At 36.6% G+C, this 9263-nt stretch overlaps 1 protein-coding gene across 2 annotated transcripts in view; it reads left to right on the plus strand.

The window, feature by feature from the left end:
- Window positions 1-6266, plus strand: part of LOC18426203 (P-loop containing nucleoside triphosphate hydrolases superfamily protein) — a 29424-nt gene extending 23158 nt beyond the window's left edge. For both annotated transcript variants that reach the window (XM_011622119.3, XM_088859761.1), the window contains exons 11-13: window positions 2147-2287; window positions 2461-2526; window positions 5952-6266. In XM_011622119.3, the coding sequence (XP_011620421.2) occupies window positions 2147-2287; window positions 2461-2526; window positions 5952-6122 (378 nt within the window). In that variant the 3' untranslated portion in view covers window positions 6123-6266. The remainder of the gene's footprint in view (window positions 1-2146; window positions 2288-2460; window positions 2527-5951) is intronic.
- Window positions 6267-9263: the final 2997 nt, after the last annotated feature.

Consider the following 9263-nt stretch of genomic DNA (forward strand, 5'->3'; position numbering starts at 1 on the left):
GACCATTCCATATATATCAGCATGCATTTTGTTTGCAGCAGTTGGACTAGTAAATCTTATTGCAATATATTCAATTTGGCACTATCTTTTTGAAGCAGTATAAAATTTCCGGCGAGTACCACTTGACAAATTAACTGCATTTTAGAGAGAGAAATAAAAATTGTGAAGGAAATCACAAGAAGAAAGAACAAAAGATAACTAATAACTTATCCATTCCATAAAAGATAACTCTTATTTAAAACCATAAAGATAACTAAAGATGACCTTCCTTTACTACATGTCCAAACCCACAAGATAACTTTCCTAAAACTTCTCTAAAGAGAACCTTCTAACCATCGTATTCTTATTTCTAAAAAAATTGAACTCTAATGAAAAATAAAAAGTCTACCCACATCTCTAGAATTAAAATTAATAAAAATATATATTTTTTTTGTAGCAGCCAGATTTTGATCTGCATCATTCTCCTCTGGTTGGAGAAAATTCGACATCGAGTTTTAAAATGCGCTAAGATCAACTTTGTATTAGTCGTGCAACCTTCTTCAACCCGACTAATGTAAACATGATCCTGAGACACCCAAATATTGCAAACACGATTCTGAGACCTGTGGGTTATTGCATGGATCAAAACACAATGATTGTGCACTGGTAAGCCTTCGAGGAAAGGGTCATTGTATGTCGATTTTTCAGCCACATAAACTTCCTGAAATTGCTCAAATGGGACCTTAGGGTACATCACGTATACTTCTGTTTCACCACCAAATACTCGATCTCTTCTGGGATCAAGTAAACATCTTGAGTTTCTATCTCTCAATTGATAAGAAAATTAGATATCCTAGCTGATTCAAGGATAACTTCTCTCCTTTGATCTTTTTTTAATATAGGATCTTCATCAAGGATGAGATCCCTTTCATCTTGCTCTTCATCAAATTTGAAACCTTCATCAAAGATGGGGTAACCTATGACATCCAAGAGTGATGATTCTAATCGAAGATCAAAACCTATATGTTCTTCATCTTCAACTAGTTCTTCATCATACTTAGGTTGATCAATCTCCCGGCCATAAGGAAATAGATTACTCTCCCAACTATGAGGCTCTCGATACAAAGAGTTGGCATGGAACGGGTTCTCGAAAATAGCTTCCAACTCACTTATGTCATCGTAGTTTATCGAGGCTAGTTTTTGCGCCAAGTGCAGGGTCAGCTCTTCTACTTGCCTTCTCAAATTTTTGTTCTCCATCTCTCGGAGAGCTCGGAGGTTTCGTTCGTGCTGGATGGGTTGGGTCCTGATACCTGGCCATAGACCATGTCCACGAGCCATGATACCAATCGACGAACACCAAGATCCTCAAGAATCGACTACGCTTTGATACAACCTGACGCAGTATAAAATTTTCGACGACTATCACCCGGCGAATTAACCGCGTTTTAGAGAGAAATAAAAATTGTGAAAGAAATCACAAGAAGAAAGAATAAAACGCGTGGATACGAATATTCCGCACGAGCCCATAAACACAAAAGAAGAAACAACACCCACAAAGGGCCTCTCTCTCTATGGCAAACTTCCACCCTTGTTTCGTTAACAAAATTCAATCCCTCAATACATTATATGATATTTCGTTTATACTTGCCACACCTTATGAAATACATCCCTAGGAAAAAGTGGACTCCAAAATCTTCAAGTGTAAAGGTGCAGAAGATAAGCACAATTCTAAAAGACTCCTATCTAACACTTACTAAACGTGAACTTTAACTCTATCAACTAATCACGCACCAACAATTACCATTATACTTACAACTAATAACTTATCCATTCCATAAAAGATAACTCCTATTTAAAACTCATAAAGATCGCTAAAAATGATCTTCATTTCCTACACGTCCAAACCCACAAGATAACTTTCCTAAAACTTCTCTAAGGAGAACCATCTAACTATCGTATTCTTATTTCTAAAAAAAATTAACTCTAATAAAAAATAAAAAAGTCTACCCACACGTCTAGAATTAAAATTAATAAAAATAAAAATAAAAATTTGTAGCAACCAGATTTTGATCTGCATCACTTTTAGATTGCTTTATGTGACTGTTGGCTCCTTTGAAATTTATTTTAAACAATGTCTATAACATTCTTATGGATTTTTGCCTTTCAGACAAAGGCACAGAAAAACTGGTTTGTGCGTAATGCTGCATCTGTGGAAATGGATCTAGAGGACAGTGGAAGTGAGGAAGAAAAAGTACAAATATCTAAACAAAAGAAGATCAATACCTTTCAATTGAAACAATTGGAGCAGGTTTTTTCCACGCACATGTTATCTATATTGTACTATTCTGTGTTGGGCACATGGAATGCACAAACGAAACACATTTATTGTTGTCTTTTGAACTGTCCAACATGATAGCATTGTCTATGTTCTTTCACCATGGGCCCTTGTGGTTTTCAGTCTGATCTTTGTTTTAAATGCAGGAATTGAATGTGCTTCTAACTCGCCCCCTACAACCAACGACATTTTCACGCCGCTTTGTGGCAGGGGTATCGTCATGATTTTATGTTTTTCTCATCTCTCATTTGAAACTTACCTTGTTCAATGGTGTTGAAAATTGGACATGGCACATGCATTTTTCTATTATGAGCGCTCTTTCCTGGTCTTCTTATATTTAAATTTTTTTTTTATTCTGATGATATTTACTGCTGAAAAGGGAAGTCTTATTAATAAATAGTTTTAGTTCTTTGAAGTTCTTTGTGGAATGTCACTTAAGCTTTTTCATCATGACTTTGACATGACTTTTAGTGCATTGGTTCCTAAATCAAAGGGACAGGGCATTTGGGATATTCTGAGGAGTTGGTTGTCACTTGTTTATGTCAGATTAAATCTGTTATGGTGAGTGGATCTCCTAAAGGATTTTTTGCATGCCTAGGACATTTGAGGTAGCTCATCCCAGTTCCCTACTCTTTTAGCCACAGTTTTATAGGTTTTTTGGGTCTTGTTGATAAGACAGTTAGCAAAGCAGTATAAGAAGATGGAGCCTGGGGGTCTCATCTTTAGTTTGACAATGACACTTTTATTTTGTGTTGCGTCTTCCCTTCAAATGTATACTTCGAGACTCAAATTCTATCAGATGGTATCTAGACAAATTATAAAGTTGCAAAAGAGTTCTCTCCTAGGGATTGGAGTAGAGGATCTCTACCATGAAGGAAACGTCCCTTTGCCGGGGTGTAAAGGAGGCTTTAATTTTTTGTTGTTTGCCCTTGTGTGGGAAAGCCAAGGAAAAATGTGTAATAGCCAGTGGTAAGATGGTTTAAGAGGAGGTTGACTCTTTGGAGAGCCAATTTTATCATTTTAGGGATTGCCCTCATCTAGGCTACGTTATCAACTTCCCTTTAGTGCATAAGGCTGCATCTTAGTGGTGGTCATTCCAGTTTGGGCGAGGGAGGTCAAGATGCTTGAACTTTGTCCTAAAAAGGCTAACAAGCTAACACACCTTTTTTCTTATCCAACATTCCTGTATACTTTAGTTTGATTTTCAGATCTCTTGCACAATGAGAAAAAGAATGGATAGATTTTTGTAGAGTGTGACAGTGAGAGTGGTGCAGGGCTAGTAGCTTGGAGCTAGGCTGTTGCAAAGACGATAGGGAAGATCCAACATTAGAGAGATGCAAAAACCAGAGATAACAGAAGGAGCACGAGCTGCTCTAGGGTTTTGAATAAAGTTCATAACAAGATGCTTCATTATGTTTGAGTACATAAGAAACCCTAAACAAGACTTAATACTGGCCATCCTTTATTTAATTATGGCCATCCATTATAAAAAACTTTTAAGTGAATAGAATGACATAAAAGCCTCTACAAGAAATAAATAAAAAACATAAAATGACAGATTCATTAATTATTTTGCCCTTCTACGGTTCCTCTTGTAAACATCAAACCTGTCGTTCTTATCTTGATACTTGAGAGCAATATGCAGGGTGCATCAGAGCACCTCCAATTTTGTGGGGTCAAGTAAGAAGCAAAGAGGCCTTGGGATCACAAGGCGTAGAGAGGCAAATGGGCTTCCATGGTTAAGTCGCTGCAGAAATGTGTTGAATTGTGTTTGCTATGAAGGGTCATTGACATTAAACATGGCTATTGTGAAGCAAGGTGTCAGTAGGGCTTGTACTCGATTCAAAATTCAGTTGAGACTTCAAAAGGGGATAAGATTTAAATTGCTAGTTGTGGAGTCAGGATTGTGCATTATAATATGGAGAAGATATGCTGAAAACTCACTCAGGCTCTGGATGGTTTCGCATCAAACCCACTTGCATGGATTAAAGAATTTGAGCCTTTTGTCGAAGGGTTAGTCGTGTTTGTGCATTAGGTGGGACTGAGGATGATTTGGTTAATTGAATGGGCTTTTGTATAGAAGAGGAGAGGTCTTCATTCCACATCTAGGGTTTGAATTTAGAGGATTTGGGCTTAATAGTCTTCATTGTCAAGCTGTTCTTCCTGTGCTGCATAAGTTGATTTAGCCTCTTGGGGGTTTGCTATGGAGTGTTCCAGCTCCTCTTATGTTGCTTATGTTTTGCTGGAAGGTAAAAATCAATTTAACATCGAGGCTTCCCAGGCTCCAAGTTTCAAACTATTGCATCATGTGTAGGAACCATTGGGCTGTCTGTATCCTTTTATAGTGTGAGTAAAGAAGGCTGGTATGAAGCTTCAACCTTCTCCATGAGCAATGTTCAAAAAGTCGGTCGCTCGATGGCCTAGACGGCTTTCTGGAGAAAACGCCTAGGCATTCTTAAGGCAGTCACTGTTAGGCGCCAGAACTAGGCACCTGCCTAGTCAGTCGGGCGGCCGATTAGGCGATAAAAGGCGCCCGCCTAGGCGGCGTACAGGAGTATGGCAGAAATTTTTTTTGGGAGGGAGCAAAAAAGTCATTTTATCCCCTTTAAAGAGGGGATAAGGGTTGGGGATTTTTGCCCCCAAAAACAATTTTAGTTAACTTTAGAGTGAGAAACAACTTGAAAAAAACTACATTTGAAGATTTTTTGAGAGATCAATTTCTTTTTCGAAATCCTCGAATGGTCACGATGGTAAGGGATATTCAACTGCAATCTTTTTGAGGCTTATAGGGGTTGTAAAAGAGGAGATTTGGGATCCCAAACATTTCAGTTTGGCCCAAAATTGAGTCAACTTCAAGAACGTTGATATACTTCAAGAACATTGAACATTGGCCATGAGTAATGTTCGCAACTTGATATCAGTAGCAACCTTCAGAATGTAAGATCAACCGAGCTAAATCTATGGAACACTTTTCCATAAGGATGTCTCTTGTTATAAGTATGAATGCTTCTAAGCTTAGACAATCAATTGGTTGTTGCTTAAAATTCTAGAAGTTATTGTTTAGGGATTTGTTGCTGACACTTGCAATGGATTAGCATTATCCATAGAACTGACTAATACTTGAGGTATGTTTTGGAAAGACCCTGTCTAATTATTATTGGTATATGAGAAAACAAACTGGTGAAAAAACCTACTGGTGGAAGGGCGTGGCTTTCAATAAAAATGACAACCATGAATACTTCACCTAACCAAATTTGTCGAACAAGTGACTGCCAATCTGATATGAACTGATGGAGCCCTATATTTAGACACACCGATTGATTTCTAAAAAGTGACTGCCAATCATAAAAGAGTATGATGGATTCAAGAAACTGGATCTGACATTTGCTTACTATATGATTCCTTGTCAACGCATGCATCAATTTCATGGTTATTACCATTTCTCTATTACCAGATCTATTATTGCTATTCTCGTCAATGATAACAATAAAAAAGAATTATTCATTTATAGCGCTAGTTTTGCAGTTATCATTAATGGCATGTAGTGATCCTTTGCTTTTATTAAAGTTGTTTGTTCTTTCTTATTTCTGCAACTGGATTGTTCTCATATTCATTTATTTTTTCGATTTCTTCCCAGGCTGGTATGTCTCCCCTCCTTCAGCAACAGTTGAAAGAAATGACTGCTAAGAAACAAAGTATGGGGAAACAAAAAAATAATAACACCAAAGAGAGCAAGAGACCCAGGCTTGTGGTAATCGGTCAGAACTGCATAGAACCCCTTCAGGCACTTCGAAGGCATGATACATGACCTAGTGGTGGTCTCTTTTCTGCTGACAGTTGTAGTAATGTAATTTGCATTTTTTTAGTTCAAACCCTGGCTTAGTTGGAAGGTAATTGGAACTGGAACCTTGAGATTTTGTTGTACCAATAAAAAAAGAGAAGCATTTCTTTTGCTTCGGGCTTGACAGGTGCCCATCAGCTTGTGTTGGGTCATAAGTTGTTAGTGATGTATTTGAGTTCCATTTCAACCATGGGTAAGGATCCATTTCTTATTAAACTGTTCAAAAAAAAAAAAAAAAAAAAGAGAAATAAAACAAAACCCCTTTTTTACTTAACAAAAAAAAAAAAAAAAAATTTTTTACGGAAGGTTGCAATCTTAAAATGTAGAATCACAAATGCATTTCAAAAATCTATCAAAAATGGTTTTTTAATGTTGAAAAATCTCTCTAATCAATCATCTCGACATTAAGATCTATGAATATGAAAAAAAAAAGTTTTTGAATATCAGAAATAGTGCATCTTGCAACATATTATCTAGACTGTCAATTTTAAAGATTTTTATATATTTTTAGATCTACTTGATTTTAACCAATTTTGAAATTTAAATTTTTTTAATTAGGTATGAAAATAGATTTTAAGATAACATTAAGAATTTTTTACAAGAAAATTACATGTTATGATAAAATTTTAAGGCGCGTTTTAATTGGGTCATTTAAAGTTGCAACTTCATAGAAACCGCATCCACAAAAAAAAAAGAACAGTAATTTTAGTTATATCAAAAGTTGGAGGGAAATCCTGTTTGAGAGCACTATTATTGGCATCTTTTTCTATTTAGCTTGGAGAGGGCCTTGAGATAATTAGTTGGCCAACTGGGGCTAGACTTTGGTGAATCACCAAGTTGATTGAACAAAGGGCAAGTTGACTTTGTTATTCAAGAATTGCTCAGTAATTTTTTGAAATTATTTCAATTTTGAAAACTTGAGTGGACTAAGTATGATCATCGTGTGGTCCCATGGGATTAAATTCTGGTTCGCAAGAGAGTGCACCTTAAAGGGATTTTCAATCCTAATTTTTCGAATTAAAATTTTTCATCTGAGATCATTCCCAAAAGAAATATATCCACGGTCTAAATATTTGTTGGAATGGATGTCGCTCGAATATTGAGTTTTGACTTCCAGGCTTTTAAGAATTCAAAATCAGATTTCTTTTTAATTTTTTGTTACTAATGGATGATTACTAATCGGTTTTTTAAGACAATTCTAGGATTTGCGTATTCAGGGATCCAATCAACACAATAGAGAAAAAAAAGAGCCCCTTTGAGTAGGTGGATGTAGTGTGCGATGTATTGTCACATGACCTTATGAAAAGAATAGCACGTATGCTATGCTCATGCCGAGCATTACTATCCAGTTACTCCCTCAAGTGAAAAAGTGACTGAAGAAATTTTTTTGGACATGAAATTTTGGAATCCACTTAAGAATCATTAGACAATTAATTCAAAAGAAAGAATTAGATTATTTGAAAATTGGACGGTCTATGCTTAAGTTTATTATTTTTTTTCAAGCTAAAAAATAGTGCATTTGATATTACGTACATTTCATGTACATCTTTTCTTCTTCATGGTTGGATCCATTATCCTTCATATTAAACCCTTTTTATCCAAAAATTGATCAATATTAAGCATTGATTAGGATTTGTTGTCCTTTCAGCTTACTGACAGTAATTTGGATTTACTTTCTCATGTGTTAAAAGGCATTGTCATTGCAGAAGAGCGGGTTCACACTTGGGGCAAATATTGGCTTGGGTGTGGGAAATGGTCGGTCAACCCGCCGACGCGATGGGTTGGCTCAGCCGGTTCAGGGTTTGTGACTCCTACATATTCCCAACAAGTGCGGTGCCAGGTTCATTGCCAACCTGGGTCAGGTGCTGGTCGACCTGACCAAACTCGATTATGTGAATGAATATATAATCTATACAACTATTTGTTTTCATATTAAAAAGGTGCATGGCAAATTTGGTATATTGTCGTAATACTTTAGTAGCTTTTTAATGTCTTAATCGGACCTGCTGATCCAATCTCACCTAGACCACATTAGGTCGAGTCTGGGTGGGGGTTGACCTAGACGGATTTACAACCTTAATACTGACTTGCTAAAGAATGGAAGTTTGCTACTGTGTACTATGCAGCAGGCAAATTTCAATTTGTCAGAATAGGGCATACAAGCCTACTCTTCTAAGTGTTTTCATATGGATCTAAGAAAGGGTTTTCATTTATCTAGTTAATATGTTGTCGAATAATACATGAATTAAAGTCTTATCCATTAGAACATGGACATTTCTTGTTATTGATAAAGGGAAATTTACTCTAATTACTTTTGTATACAACAATATTTAAAAATGGGTTATATTAGGGTGTTCACATTATAAAGTATTTTATAATTGTACTCAATAAATTTTGGATACTTATATACCTTTGTTTTGTAACGAAGTATTTTTTTAGTAAGGATATTTTTGGTCATTAGAAGAAGTGTAACATCATCCGCATGGGGTGTAACATCATATTAGTGACATTATTGCTCCATATAGGTGATGTCAAAATCCATATGAATGATGTCATATCCCTCTTAATGAACTGAGGCATGATTGAAGACAACCTTCCTGTGCCCTCCGATATCGTCAAACTACATTGTTCCCTTATTGAGCACTAAGGGTTTCTTCCTCACGATGAATGTGTACCTTACTTTGTCTATGCATCAGATGAATGTGTACCTTACTTTGTCTATGCATCAGACCTTGTGAACGTCCACTTGGACTATGCCCTCTTTTGGCCGACTGCTTCGGTGGTTGAAGATGCCGGCCTTAGCTACAATAACCTATTTGATGCCTCATTACCCGCAATTTATTTGGACATGGAGAGGGTGGGATGGAGCGCGGAGCACAGTTCATGTCGTGGTCTCCAAGAGTGAGCATTAAATTTCTCCTTCCCAACCTTATACAGGAGCATGGCCAAGTCCAGTACCATCCTCACTTCCTCCACTGTGAATATTAAATTTTTCCTTTCCAAACATATAAAAGCGCATGGCTAATTCTTGGAGTTGAGGAATCACTGGTGCCTATGCTGTCCATTTTAAAACACCTTCAGGAAGCATAACCCAGGCAATGGCAAAAA

Source organism: Amborella trichopoda, chromosome 1, assembly GCF_054954075.1.
Source record: "Amborella trichopoda isolate Santa Cruz 75 chromosome 1, AtrichopodaSantaCruz75HAP2 v2.0, whole genome shotgun sequence".
NCBI lineage: Eukaryota > Viridiplantae > Streptophyta > Magnoliopsida > Amborellales > Amborellaceae > Amborella > Amborella trichopoda.